The following is a 14,128-nucleotide window of genomic DNA, read 5'->3' on the forward strand; positions in this document are numbered from 1 at the left end:
GCAGTTGCAGATAAAAATAATTCTTCTTTATTGCTAACCTCTGTGTATTTTTTTTTTTTTTTATTATTATTGTTTCTCTCTCTGGAACTTTGTGTATTTTGGCATCCTTTTTTTTTTCTTTTTCTTTTTTTGTTTGATATTTATTTTAACTTCAATAATAACAAGGCAAACGTAGAGTATATATATATATATATCTATTTTTTTTTTTGTTTTTTCTGTTGTGAACCTTGGCGTTGCTGCACGGAGATGGATCAGCAGCAAGCACAGCAGGAAGAGGGAAATGTCATGGGTGTTGTGCGTTCTGCATACGAAAAGGGTAGAACATCCTTTATGATGTACAAGAAACGTTTTTGGGTAGTTGATGAGTCTCAGGCTCGTCTTGAAGTGTACAAGAACGATCAGGAACCTTTTCCACAAACGAAATTTGATGCTTCAGATGTTCGCGGTGTAGTGTTCTCTGGTGGAAAACAAAATAAATTTTTTGGCCTTGCTTTACAGCTACGAAAAGGTCGTAATATTAAATTTCGACTGAATTCAATAGAAGATAGAGACCGATGGTATAATGCTATAATGAGACTTATTAAAAGGAATTCAGCGTATAATCATGATCAAAATGTCTTGCGTGTTGCGCAACGACGAACATTAACAGCAGAACGGTTACTTGGTGTAAGTATAACTCTTACCGTTGCGAGACTAAGTGATATTCCTGATGATATTCTACAGTATTTAGTAGATGCAGTAGATGCTGCTATTGAAACCATTTCAGAAGTAGTTCATACATATGGTGGTGATATGGAAATTCCACGTCGATATATAGTTACAGTAGCTTCTGCAGATTCTCAAACACGTTGTGGACCTCAATATGATCCTAGTACAAGTAGTCTTGTACTTCAAGTATTAATTACTCGTGATATATTTGGACATGTTCGCTTTAATGTTGCTGATCCTATTGATATTATAGACATGACTCAATCACATGTTTGGCGTGATCCACGTATTGAAGGATGGATTAGTACAAACCCAAAATGTATGGCTGTATGTCGTGAAATTGGTGAATTACTTGGACTTAAAAAAAGTTTTTCCTTTACGTTTCAATGGGGACAAAATATGCGGGATACTGAACGTGTAGGAAGATATTTACATCGTTATGTGCATGAAGATTTCTTACGTTCTGTAGAAATGCAAATTGTAGAAGTTGCTGAAGATTTTAAACGTTCACAAGGTTCAAATGATGATGTGCAATATATTAAATACATTGGTGATTATGTTTCTGGTATAGCTATTACTCTTGATGAAGTTACCGTAAATGCGGATAGACCTCCAGATCTTTCTGTAGTAACAACTGTAGAATATCAAAGACGTTGTCGACGTGCGGTATTAATAACTTCAAAATATCTTGAAGCGTACCGTCAACCGCGTGTAGTAAGTAAAACATTACGTGATCAACTTGTGGAAGTTATTCTTTTAGCAGATCTTAGCAGACGATTAAGTGAGAGTAAGTCTGCATTTTCTCAAGTATTAGGAGGAGAAAAAAGTGTAAAATTTTTATGGGAAAATCTTCTTCTTTCTTGTGCACAAATAAATGTTCCATTAAAACAACGTAACCTATCACAATTAGTTACTTCTTGTACTAATATTTATTTGGAACGATTAGAGAGCGTTGAACAATTAATGTCTGGAATAGATTCCCCAATTGATGGTACAGTATATCCTTTTGCTGTAATGTTTAAAAATGTATACTCTATTGTGGTGGATTTTGTTCCTTTTATACCAGGAAGTATGACGACATTACCAGAATTAAGATTTCGACAAGGTATTCTTACAGATTGCATTGTATGTTCTGTAGAATCAACTCAAAAAGCCATGATGGATGTTATATGTCGACACCGACCTGTACCACAAATAAATCAAGCATATGGAATAACACGTAATTTATTTGTTTTTCCATCTGTACTCGTCACTACATTTAAAGATTGGTGTGAACGGGAGTTATGCAATACTCAAACACCAGTAGAACAAATAAATGGTGATGATTCCAGTTCATGGTCTTCATCTCCTAGTGATGATTTAGGAGATGCCGTGGCGTTTGAACGTAGTGCAGAAACACAAGTTCTTGATATTCATCGAGTAGTAAATATAGTGTATGATTCTCAAGGTGCATCTGTAAATCTTAAGATTGGTGCAGATGCTATTCGTGAGGCTATTAATGCTCTTGAAGCCGCATTTGATGGACGACGAATTCGAAAACATGATTTAGCACGTGTACTTATTGCTAATTTACGAAGATTACGTGCTATGTATAGTCAAACGATTGGAGGTGAAATGGTAAGTTGTTTACATCTGGATGCGGCTGTACAGTTATTGTATGAATTGTGTGAATATGAAGAGAATGAGGTTGGTCTACGAGAGTTGTTGCAGCAGTATGCGCAAGAGCGACGAAAAATATCTTCAGGACCGGGAAATGAACCGATTTCTCAATCCAATGAAGATGTCCCTCGAACTTTATCTGATCGAATATATGATTTTCAGTGTGTTTCACATGTAGCCCTTAATTATTTGCTTCCACGCGAGGCGAGAATTGCTCTTTTAGCGTGGCGTGTTGGATTTGTAGCGGGATTAGAAAGTGTTGGAAAGACACTTATTCTTAATTCTGTCAAGGGATATGCACAGTCCACCATTCCCACCGTTGGTTTATCGCAGCGGGTAGTGGCATTTGAGGAATGGGTGTTTGCTATGAATGAACTTGGCGGCCGTGAAAGTTTTCGTGAGAATTGGCACTACTACGTGGAACGCATGGAGTCTATTGATTTTCTTATCTTTGTAGTAGACAGTATGCAGCGGCGAACTTATAAAGATGCTGCGGAATATCTTCTCGCTATTACGAATCATTTCAAAACACTCCCGCTGGTGATTGTGTTTAACAACTACCGCAGCGGCACCCGCGGCACTCCAACACTCGCAGACTTGGAAACAGCCGTTAAACTCGATAAAGTACGACGTCGACACCCCGATCGTCGTGTGTTCGTCGGCACATGCGATATCACAGTTGTGAGCTCCGCTAATCGCACCGCACCGTCGTCTCTCACATCTGCACTGCAAGATCTCAGTGCGTATCTACGCCAGATATCCCCGCCAGATCGAAGACCGCGGAAACCGAAACAAGTAGGCGCCGCAGAAGCCATGATGCAGCGACTCTCCATGTCTATGGGATGGAGACTTTAGTCCATGGGAGAGAGAAGAGGAAGAAGAAGGAGGAAAAAGGGGTGTATATCTTGTCGGTGTATATATGTAATAAGATCTCTCTCTCTCTGTATCTCTGTATCTCTGTATCTCTTTACCTGTGTGTATATGTGTGTTTATGTGCTTGTGTTTCATTGTTAATGCAACTATGGAAGAGAGAAGAGAAGAGATTCCTTTCTTGTTTTCCATTTTTTTTTTTTTTTTTNTGTAATAAGATCTCTCTCTCTCTGTATCTCTGTATCTCTGTATCTCTTTACCTGTGTGTATATGTGTGTTTATGTGCTTGTGTTTCATTGTTAATTCATCTATGTAATAGAGAAGAGAAGACATTCCTTTCGTGTTTTCTTTTTTTTTTTTTGGGTTTTTTTTTTTTTTGTTGCCGTTATTCTGTGATCGTATACCTTCTTTTTTTTTCTTTGGTTCACTGTCACTGTACGTATGATTGAAGCTCTACGGTTGCGGTGTGTGTAGAGTCTTGCAAGATATCGCACAAGTACGTACATGTCCACACATATGCAATAGTACAAAAATATAAATGATAAATGAGGTACACCCGTTATTTATGGATATAGAAGGTTTTTTTTTTTTTTAATTTTAATTTGTAGTTGTTGTCATGTCCTTGTGGATTGTTTCCATTTATATATATATATATTGTTCTGCCTTCACTATTAGATGAATGTACTTTTTTATTTTGCTCTTTTTTTGTTTGTTTCTTTTTTTTTTTTTGTAGATAATGAGCATGGATAAAGCTAAACCAAGTGGTTGTCCTTTACCGTATGGTGAGAAACAAGGAAGTTTTAGAGGCGTTGTAGCGAGTTCTAATCGTGATGATGGATTTTTCAGTGGTGAGAGCAATTATGTGGATTATGTAGTGTACACTGGGTTTCGCTACCAATGTGTGGAGTTTGCCCGACGCTTTCTCCTTCTCACAACTGGATGTATATTTGGTTCTTGTGGACGTGCGAGTGAGATATTTAAAATGACTACTATAACACACGTAGAGACTGGAGTTACATATAATTTTAACGCTCATCCAAATGGGAAATCTGAACGTCGTCCTGCTCCTGGTGATATTATTGTTTACCCATATCATCGACAACATATGCCATGGGGTCATGTTGGCGTTATATCGTACGTGGGAGATGATGGAAAAGTGGGTATTGCTGAACAGAATCATGTTTTTTTCCCTTTTTTCTCTCCAAGCCCTGATTACCTTGATGGTGAGTGTTGTGTATCGCGTTATATTCATCTTGAACAGACCTCTGATGGATATTGGTATCTGAAGGAGCAAGAAGGAGAAAGTGGTGTGGATTGTCTTGGATGGATGTCCTACCCTGGAGTTCCACAGCGTAAACTTATTCATAAACAGATTTGTCCTATTCCAGAACAATTAAGTGTTCGTTCTACACCAGTGGAAAACATGGATCATCCATCTCTTTGGCAATTCACACTACCAGATGATTCATGTGCTATTCGTACTCTCTATATATTTCGTCAAGGCACTGGAGAAGCATTAATAGGCGCTACAACAGCTTTTTCACGTATTATTCGTGTTACTCTGCAATTTTTATTTAATCGACATCGTTTGAGTGCTGGGTTTAACGCTCTCCCAACGAATCCATTAGGGGCAGACCTTATGGAAGCACCAAAGACGCTTCTAGATGTTATGGAAGCTTCAATATTAGAAGGTTGTGAAGGTGAAGCAGAAATGGATCGTGCCCTTGCGGCTCACTTTGGTTTTGATATTACTGTAATTGCAGCTATGCGTCGTGAATTTAATCTTGGTGAAGTACATATGCTTGCGAATACAACTTTTTGTCTTAATTTGGCGGAAGAGTCTACAATGAAACTTGATAGTGGTTTTGAGGTTAATGTTATGAAGATTGGAAATCCACACGATGAAGGATGGCTTATTGAAAAAGTTAATTTTGGTACCCCTAAAATTATTTCTGAACTTGCAGGGCCCCGTGCTTGTCGCGAAACATATAATAAATTTTTACATCAAGCATTATCACCTGAAGTGAGTGGTTCAATGATGTCAGAGTGTCGTGTGGATTTTTCTCGTTATGTTAAAGATGTGGAAGGGGTACGTGGACCGCGTAATGGATTTACAATTGTAAAAAATTCACATCATTCTAATGATACTGTAGATAATATTATAAGTATTATTATAGAATACTGTGAAGCTTTTAAGTATCCTACACTTATAGTGGATGAATCACAACTTTTATATGAATCTAAGCATTCTAAACTTTATGCATCTCTGGAGGCTGGAAAGAAATTACAGATTGACTTTTGTTTTTGTATTACAGAGTGGTCGGATATAATTGCGGCATCCCATTCAGGTACAAAAACTGAAGGAAAATATGAGGGACTTTCTGCACTTCGTCAAGCAGCCCTTGATCCACACTCGGATGTGGTATTTGCAAAACCTCTTTGGTCACTACTTTGCAGCGGTAAAATTCGTCCAACAGCAAAATCACTGAATAGCACTAGCAGCAAATTCTTTGATATCAGTCGCCGCCTATATGAGTACGCATCACCTAAACAACCACCAGATATGTGGGAACGTGATGTTCATGAGTTTAAGGACTCCTGCCGCCGCTGTCACTTATCGCTTCCCCTTTCAGAGGGAGTCACATCACGTAGCGCCAGAGGAGAAACAGTTCTTGTGAACTTCGCTGTCAGCTGTTGTACAGGTCGCGATCCAGATGGTAACATTGCTGGACTCATGTATGCGTTTTATTAGATGAGAATAAGATGAAGAAGAAGAAAGGAAGAAAAAACAAACGAAAAACCAGAAAAAAACATCAAGAGAGAATAAAAATGCAGCAATGAAATCAATTCAAAACAAAAGAAAAAAGAAAACAAAAAACAGAAATATCTTGAGAGGTGCATTTACTTTTTACTTTTGTTTTCCTTTGCACGTATTTGTGTTGCTGTTTTTAATAATATTGTAATTATATTATTATTATTATTATTATTATTATTATTATTATTATTATTATTATTATTATTATTGGTCTATTTTTTTTTTTAAGAATTTCTTTTTGATTTCCATTTGGCATATGGTTCTCTACGGTTTACAATACTACCCAATAGTAAGAGTTGCCGTGGTGTGACCACATTGCATTTAAACAGGGTGTCATTTTTCTGACAATCAACCTAAGGAGCGTTACTAACTGAAGCAAAGATGCAAATAAACAAACAAAAAAAAAAAGAAGGCACATCCTCTTTGATAACCCAAAGAAGAAGAACAACAACAACAACAAATTAAAACCTCTTCACTGTATCTCGGATTATCCATTCTGTTGTCACTATTATTTCTTGTTATTCTTTTGATATATATATATATTTTCTTTTTCTTCTTCTTCATTACCCCCTTTTTTCTTTACAAGTACCAAGGACTTTTCCTTTCCCATTTTATTCCCCTATCCCCTTCTTCCTTTACTCTCTCATTCTTCCTCTGCGGATGTCTCTGTGCTTTGGCACCGACCACTCTCCGCCCGCCTTTCACGCGTGGGCGAAGCGACGCGGTGTGTTCCTCCACCCCGACGTGGCGTTTCTCGTGCCAACGCGAACAATGGGCCTCGGCGTCTTTGCACGCACACAACTGCCCGCAGGCACTGTTGTTGTGGGCTGTCCACTCGCCAGCAGCATCTCCCCCTACGCGCGGCCGGAGAGCTCAGAGGCCCCGTGCATAAAGGCGTTGGAAGAGGCACACATCACAGACAATGTCCTCCACGTGGTGCTGCGACTGATGGCAGAAGCCGTGCGGCCAAAGTCCCCGTGGATGTCGTGGATGAAAGCATGTCCACGCATGCCAGATCACTTCTTCTACGAGGCAGTAACCGCAAGGGAGAATACAGAAGCTGCAAAGGTGTTTGGACTCACTTCAGACGTTGCTGGCACTTCAACAACAACAACAACGGGAGTCTCAATGAGGTGGACAGGAATATCACAGCAACTGCGTGATATGAAACTAGCAGAGCGTTGGGAGGCCGCACAGAAAATTATACGGCAATACCCAGAATACTGGCCAGAAGAACATGCTACACTCGCTCTCTTTTGTGAGTGTTTGGCACAGGTCTTCTCACGTAACTTTCACCGTGAGCAGATTGAAGGTCGTGAAGGTCCTTACTTACTTCCTGGTTTAGATATTATTAATCACTCTACTACTGGAAATGCAAAATTTGAAATTCGTGGAGGTGGTAGGAAACATGCTATGAACTTTTGTGTTATCACCACACGTGATCTTCGTCGTGGAGAACAAGTATTCTGTTCATATGGACGAATTGGTGCATCAAGATTTGCTATTGAATTTCAATTTGTCACAGATTCTATACTAAAAGAGGATATGTTGCGTTTTTCTGTAGATGTCATTGCTGAAATGACTTCAATTCTTACAATGGAGAAGAATTCTTCTACTTCTTCTTCTTCACTTGTAATGAATTCAAACACTATTCAACGACGTGTGGAATGGCTTCAACGTCTTGGGCTTCTTTATGATGAAGGTTTTTACATTTCTCGTCTAAATTTATCTAAAGATGATGATAAATCAAATGGTGATAATGATGATAGTAATGGTATATTACCAGAGACTACTATGAAAGAAATTCAAACTCTGTTTAATGTCTTTTACCTTATGACGGTAGAATCTGCTAAATTTGAAAAGCTAGTTCATACTATAAATCGTGATTGGCAGGTTGAGCGAACGAATCAGGTTGTAGAGTTAATCTTGAGAGTCCTTTCAATGCGAGCAGAGGCTGTACTTCTGCAGTTAGAAGCTGCTGAAACTTATTTAACACAGGACTCTGATCAGGTTCGTAGAAAACTATTACAGAGAACATTGAAGTCAGAGTTAGAAATGATACAGCTGTTGGAGCAGCATGTGAAGAATGGGAACCAGCAGATTTGTTGATATCTTTATCACCCTGGGGGGTGGTAGAACACATCGAGTAAAAATTATCTTTAAACGTTATATATATATATATATTACCCCTTTTTTCTTTGTTTTTACCGTTCGTGATATGTTTTGAAGATCAATTGCGTTTTTTTTTTTTCTTTCTTCCTCTTCTTTTGGTTCAGCTGAGGTGTTCATATTATTTTTTTCTTCTTTTTTTTTCTTTTTCTATTTCTCTATTTTTTTTTATTTTTTGTGTTTGCGTATGTGTTCTTTTTGTGTTATTTCTCATCATCAAGTGCAGCGTGCTTGAAAGTAGTTGATCGGTTGATTAGGGAATACTCTACCTGGTCCTCTAGATCAGCAATACTTTCTGGAAGATATATTTGATAACAGGAGCCATAGCAGATAACCGTATATATATATATATATATATATATATATCTATGCGAAATGGGAAAGCTTTTTATTACGGTAAATAAATGTCACTTATTTCGTTCTCCTGGACTTGAAACGGTTAACTTACGCATACGAGTAGTTGTGGATGGAGTCTACAAATTTCATACAAAAACTAAACGAGATAGTTTTATATCTGAGTTTGGTGAAACATTCACTGTAGGTAATACACATCGTCTAGCTGTAGTTGATGTACTTGCATTTAATTGCCTCTCCTCAGGGAGTAATGAGAAGGAAGAACTTCTAGGTTCTTCTCATCTCTCTATTGAAAATTTAGTTCAAGGGAAAAAAAGAACCAGAGATTTTCCTCTAGCATCAAAAGATAATTCAGGCATGTCAGGAATAGTTAATATCACTTTAAAAACAGATACTCAAGGGGGTATTACAAATCCTATTAGTGATACTCAAGAAGAAAGATATTTACGTCGTTTAACACGTTTTTTTCTCTGCTGGGATAAGAGTCGTTTAGCGGATGTAGATTTACTTCTAGCATCTGTAAAAGGGGATCAATCAGCAACAGAAGGTTTATTAAATATACCTCCTATATCACCAAGTGTAGATTCTCAAGTAACAAGAGATATATATGCAACCTTTGATGATTTAATGATGAATCTTTGTAAAATGTACAAATGTCATGAACCTCCAAACTATAAACTTAGTCTTGTTGTGGAAGGTTGTGCAAATCTTACGCGTCCTACAATGTATCTTCCATCTAATGTAGTGGTAGTTATTCGTAGTTCTGGTCAAGAGTTTATTACACCAACACGACCTTTTACAATTAATCCTGTTTGGGGAAGACCAGCTGGATTAGTGGAAATGGATATTGTAGATCCATCTTCCTCTGTTTTAGATGTGATGGTTTATTATTTTCCTCCCACATCAAGAGAAAAAGAAGTTGGTCGATCACAGATTCGAGTTTCTACTCTTGTACGAGATTATGCTTCTGCTAGACCAGTATTTGTTTTTCGTCAAACAAATGAAATTACACCTGTTTTAACTGGAATGGTTTATTTAACGATGAAACCAATTGAATTTGGATTAATTCCAATGAAAGTAGCAGAACATATTGATGGATATTATGAACGATTAACTCGATTCTTTTATAGGTATGATCCTAGACGAATTCAACAAGTAGATCTTCTTATTAAATCTCGTCTAGATAACTTATCGGACTTGATGGGAGAATTAGAATATCATTATGGTAGAGAACCAGGTACCATAGAATTATGGGTATGTGTTCGAGAGTTACATTCACTACAACTTGATCCTATTACAGATCTTGATGATAAAGAAGTAGTAGTAGTATTAACTATGGGTGATCAAGTAGTACGAACACAACCAAAACGAGTATTTGCAAATTCTCGAACATTATTTGGAGATACTTTTGTCTTTGATGTAGCTCGTGAAACGGATATGATTAAATTTCAGGTACTTAAAGCGAATCATGAAGAAATAGTTTATGGACGTGTAGATGTAACCTGTTTAAAGATACAACGTGGTGTACATAATGAACGAATGCTTTTTTTAGTGGGAGCTGCCGGTACAACTGATGCTTATTTGAGTGGAATGATTGGTATATCACTATTTAGTGAACAACTTGGACAACCATATGCGGTAGATGAGGCAGCTATGCATTTATATGCTGGACGTTTACGACGTTATGTACATAGACGTGTACCTGAAAAATTACATCTTGTGAATACCGCAGTTGATACACTTTTTGATATTGAAGGATTTCTAAGAGATGTTTCACGTGAATATGGTGAAGAAGATAATACATTTGCTGTGTATGTAACTGTATTGGGATGTCGTCAACTTCGTACACGTTTTGGATTTAGTATGAATGCCTATGTAGCAGCAAAGATGGGAATTGAAAGATATGAAACTCATGTAGTGAAAGACTCTACAGAACCTGATTTTTTTGATTTTTTTGAATTTCAAATAGATCGATTAAATGAAGCTCAATTAACACTTGTGGTGATGGATAAGTATGATCTTGGTGCAGATAAGGAAGTAGGCCGTGTGGTGATTCCATTAGGAAATAAAGAATTAGAACATCAATATCATGAATGGATTCCTCTTGTTAAACCAGATAATACTCGTGAAGGTATTATTGGTGTTCGCTACGTAATAAAAGATCTTAATTTACGAGATGAAGCCCGAACATATCATAACTCTGATGATGCTTTACAACAAAGTGCGAATGTTGTTTCTCTTATAATGGAAAGACGTTCAAGACGACAAAATAGTACATTACGTTCTCGTATTGGTGGATTTCGTAGTAAACTCGCACGTGTAACGGCTCAACTTCACAAAACAGGACGTCTTTCACGTAATAATTCTACAGTATCTAGTGATGCGAGTTCTCTTCATACAGGTGAACGGGATATAATCTCTCATGAACCTTTAAATCTTATGGATGAAGGTATTCATTCTGCTCATGAGTTTTGTTCCTTATCTAAAACTGGAACTTCTTCTCAATGTTTTACCCCATCTCTTTCTTTTACGGGATCTGATCAAATCATGCCATCTAAACATACATTAAAACCAGTAGGAACAGGAGGTAAATGGTTACATGTACGTTTATTGTATTGTGATAATCTTGATGATAGTAGACAAACTCCACCAAGTCCATATGTAATGCTTTCTACATTATGTAAATCACATTTTACAAAAAGAGCCTTTTCTACAGTATCCCCTAGATATAATGAAGAATTTGTATTTCCCGTTTTTGATCCAAGTGAAGATTATCTTGCCATTACAGTGGTTACCGATACTCCCTATGGAAAAAAATGTCTAGGACACTGTTTACTTTCCATGAAGAATATACAAAAAGATACTCCACGAACTCGAAATGTATCTTTGGTAGTTGCCCCAAACCGTCCAGTGGCTATTCAACGTGGTACTGTTTGTTTAACTTTATTAGGTGAAAATTTTGGTTTGGATTATATGCCCTCTGTTACGGCAGAAAGTCGTCTTGCAGAGTCTTTACAAATATATCTTGTAACGCATGCCCCTCGAGAACTTCATCGTTTAGAATGGTTTGTTGGTGAATACTCTTTAAGAGAGAATGAACTAATAAAAGGTATTCTAAGTAAATATAATCCAAAAAGTAATGAAGAGATAACAGCAAATGTTAAATTATCTATAAAAACTTTAAGAAATTTGTACTATAATAATAAACTTGTTTTATCTGGTACATGTTTTGTAAAGATTAAAGAAGAAAAAAAAACTCATTATTGTACAAGATCTGTACAAGGGGCAAATGGTATTTTCATATTTAATGAAGATTGTATGTTAACTATTTCACGACCGTTAATAAAAACGTTACGTGTAGTAGTACATATTGAAGAAAATGGAATACAAAAATGTGGAGAATGTGTATTATCACTTGCAGATTTACACCAAAATGCAATACAAGAACGAACTCATTTTATTGTGAAAAATGCAGGTCTTCCTACTGCTATACCTACAGGTTATATCACTATTTCACTTTTAAGTGATAATTTTGGTTCCCTTGTTTCACCATATTGTGAGAATAATGGATCTTCATATGAACGATTGAGAGATTATTATTATTATTATATACGTGAACAACTACATGTTGTGGATGTTAAATTTAGTACAACACTTAATGTTGAAGAATACGTAAAAAAATTAACTGAAAAATATGGTCCAGAACCAGGTAACTATCATCTTAAAGTTAAAGTGATGCGATGTTACTTTCTTTCAGTAGAAGCTTCATACCCATTTTGTATTTTTCAAGTTGGACTTCAACATTTTAAAACTAATATTGCCTGGGGAACAGGAGAGCATGTTTTTATGGAAACTTTTGATATGAAAATAGGTTTACCAGATAAGGAGGAGGTACAATTGATAGTCTTTGTAGTTAAAAAAGAGTCAGCACTTAGTAGTGAGATTGGTAGAACGGTAATTCCTCTTAAAAGTATAATTCGTGGAGAAGAAACTCAACTTAAACTTCCACTTGTAAATCAAGCAAATACCAAAAATGCTTCAATTAATGGCGCCGTTGAAGTTTCTTTCTTTACTAATGACTTTGGTATTTCACCGGATAATAATCGAAATAATAATGATGGTATCGTCTATGAACGTTTAGAGCGTGAAATGGCACGTCTTCCTCCACAGGAGATGCATATGTTACCTTCTATTATCGCAGAAGCACAAGAACAGAATGAATTAAACGCAACTTCTTCAGGAGAAAGTCAAGTATGTTATACAAGTTTAGTACGTGGAGACCCTGTATATGTTTTACTGCTTGGATTTTGTGATTTTCCAACAGAAGAAGTGTACATAAAAATTAGAATGAATGGTTCTAAAACAGTCGTACGTACAGGTGTTTTAAAGGGTGAAAGGCTTACATGTATTAAAGAAGGATTTACTCTAGATAGTTCTATTCGATTAGAAGAAACCGTTTTTACAATGAAAATTGCAGAAGAGAAACTACATGGATCATCTCCGTTGTGTTATTGCGATTTCACGCTCGCCCACTTTCCACGAGGTCGTGTAAGCAAGAAATACCTTCACCTCTTTACCCCAAAAGGTGTATTCATGGGACGATTATGTCTACAAGTCGACATGCCGCCTCCCCCTCATGGAGTCCCTGCATCCCCGGATTTGCCATCATCGTATGAAGTCGAGCGGGTCTCGGAGGATGTGGCCTCGCTGCTGCTCAAGCACAATCCCAAAGATCTGCGCAAACTCGATCTTATGCTGACCCGCAGCGATGATCTCCGCCTCCTGCACCGCGTCCTCCGCCAACAGTTAATCCCCCGCGTGCAGGCGACGGTGTACTGCACGGTGCACGAGACGGATCTCATCATCGGCCTGCGGGGCCGCCGCTTCGTGGAGGCCGTCGTCCGCGGCGACGTCTCGCAGGCGGCGGAGCGAAAACTCGTCGCCCTCGCGGGCCCCCGGCCGGCCGGCGCTGCGAAGTACCCCCCGCTGCGGGTCGACTTTGCGCCGGACGACGGCCCGCTGCTCCTGCGGGTGCTGGGCGAGGGCGGCGAGGCGGCGGTGGACTGTCGGGTGCGTCTCTCCCTCCGCGCCCTCCTCACCCCGCAGCTGTACGATATGGAGGAGAGCATCACCGTCCCCATCGTGAAGGAGCGGCAGCGGCGGAAGGAGGTACAGGCAGATCTCGCCGGGACTCTCACATTCTCTCTCAAGGCTCCACTCTTTGAATCTTATCCAACTACCATACCGCTATTTGGTAACTCTTCCAGACGAGTCAATCGTGCCTTTGTGCGGTACTATCTGGATCGTATTTACTCCTTGCTGAAACACTATGACGCAAACTCCTTGGTAGACATTCACCATACATTCTATGAGAGATATGTCGCAAAAGAAACCTGGGTAACTGAAGTTCCTAATCTACTCTATGCACTCATTGAGCGTTGGGGACCGGAAGTAGAGAATTTTCCAGAACCTCCCCCCGCAGAAGCACCAGTAGAAGAAGTATCAGATATTGTACTACATTCACCATAAACAAAAGAGAAGCACATTTGTTAA

General features: G+C 38.3%; 4 protein-coding genes across 4 annotated transcripts; all 4 read left to right on the top strand.

Annotated features, from left to right (window-relative positions):
• Positions 1-246: 246 nt before the first annotated feature.
• TM35_000081610 (putative ADP-ribosylation factor-like 2, arl2) lies at positions 247-3,222 on the top strand (the record flags this gene model as incomplete). The annotated part of the gene is made up of 1 exon (XM_029024026.1): positions 247-3,222. One exon carries the CDS (start codon positions 247-249, stop codon positions 3,220-3,222), a length of 2,976 nt encoding a protein of 991 aa, XP_028884429.1.
• A 757-nt stretch (positions 3,223-3,979) lies between these two features.
• On the top strand, positions 3,980-5,989 carry TM35_000081620 (putative trypanothione synthetase; the record flags this gene model as incomplete). Its single annotated transcript, XM_029024027.1, has 1 exon — positions 3,980-5,989. The coding sequence occupies one exon, from the start codon at positions 3,980-3,982 to the stop codon at positions 5,987-5,989; it is 2,010 nt and encodes a 669-aa protein (XP_028884430.1).
• A 723-nt stretch (positions 5,990-6,712) lies between these two features.
• TM35_000081630 (uncharacterized protein) lies at positions 6,713-8,161 on the top strand (the record flags this gene model as incomplete). The annotated part of the gene is made up of 1 exon (XM_029024028.1): positions 6,713-8,161. The coding sequence occupies one exon, from the start codon at positions 6,713-6,715 to the stop codon at positions 8,159-8,161; it is 1,449 nt and encodes a 482-aa protein (XP_028884431.1).
• Positions 8,162-8,596: 435 nt separating this feature from the next.
• TM35_000081640 (uncharacterized protein) lies at positions 8,597-14,104 on the top strand (the record flags this gene model as incomplete). The annotated part of the gene is made up of 1 exon (XM_029024029.1): positions 8,597-14,104. One exon carries the CDS (start codon positions 8,597-8,599, stop codon positions 14,102-14,104), a length of 5,508 nt encoding a protein of 1,835 aa, XP_028884432.1.
• Between the last annotated feature and the right edge of the window lie 24 nt (positions 14,105-14,128).

This window comes from Trypanosoma theileri (genome assembly GCF_002087225.1).
Source record: "Trypanosoma theileri isolate Edinburgh chromosome Unknown TM35_Tth_8_V1, whole genome shotgun sequence".
NCBI classification, from domain to species: Eukaryota; Euglenozoa; class Kinetoplastea; order Trypanosomatida; family Trypanosomatidae; genus Trypanosoma; species Trypanosoma theileri.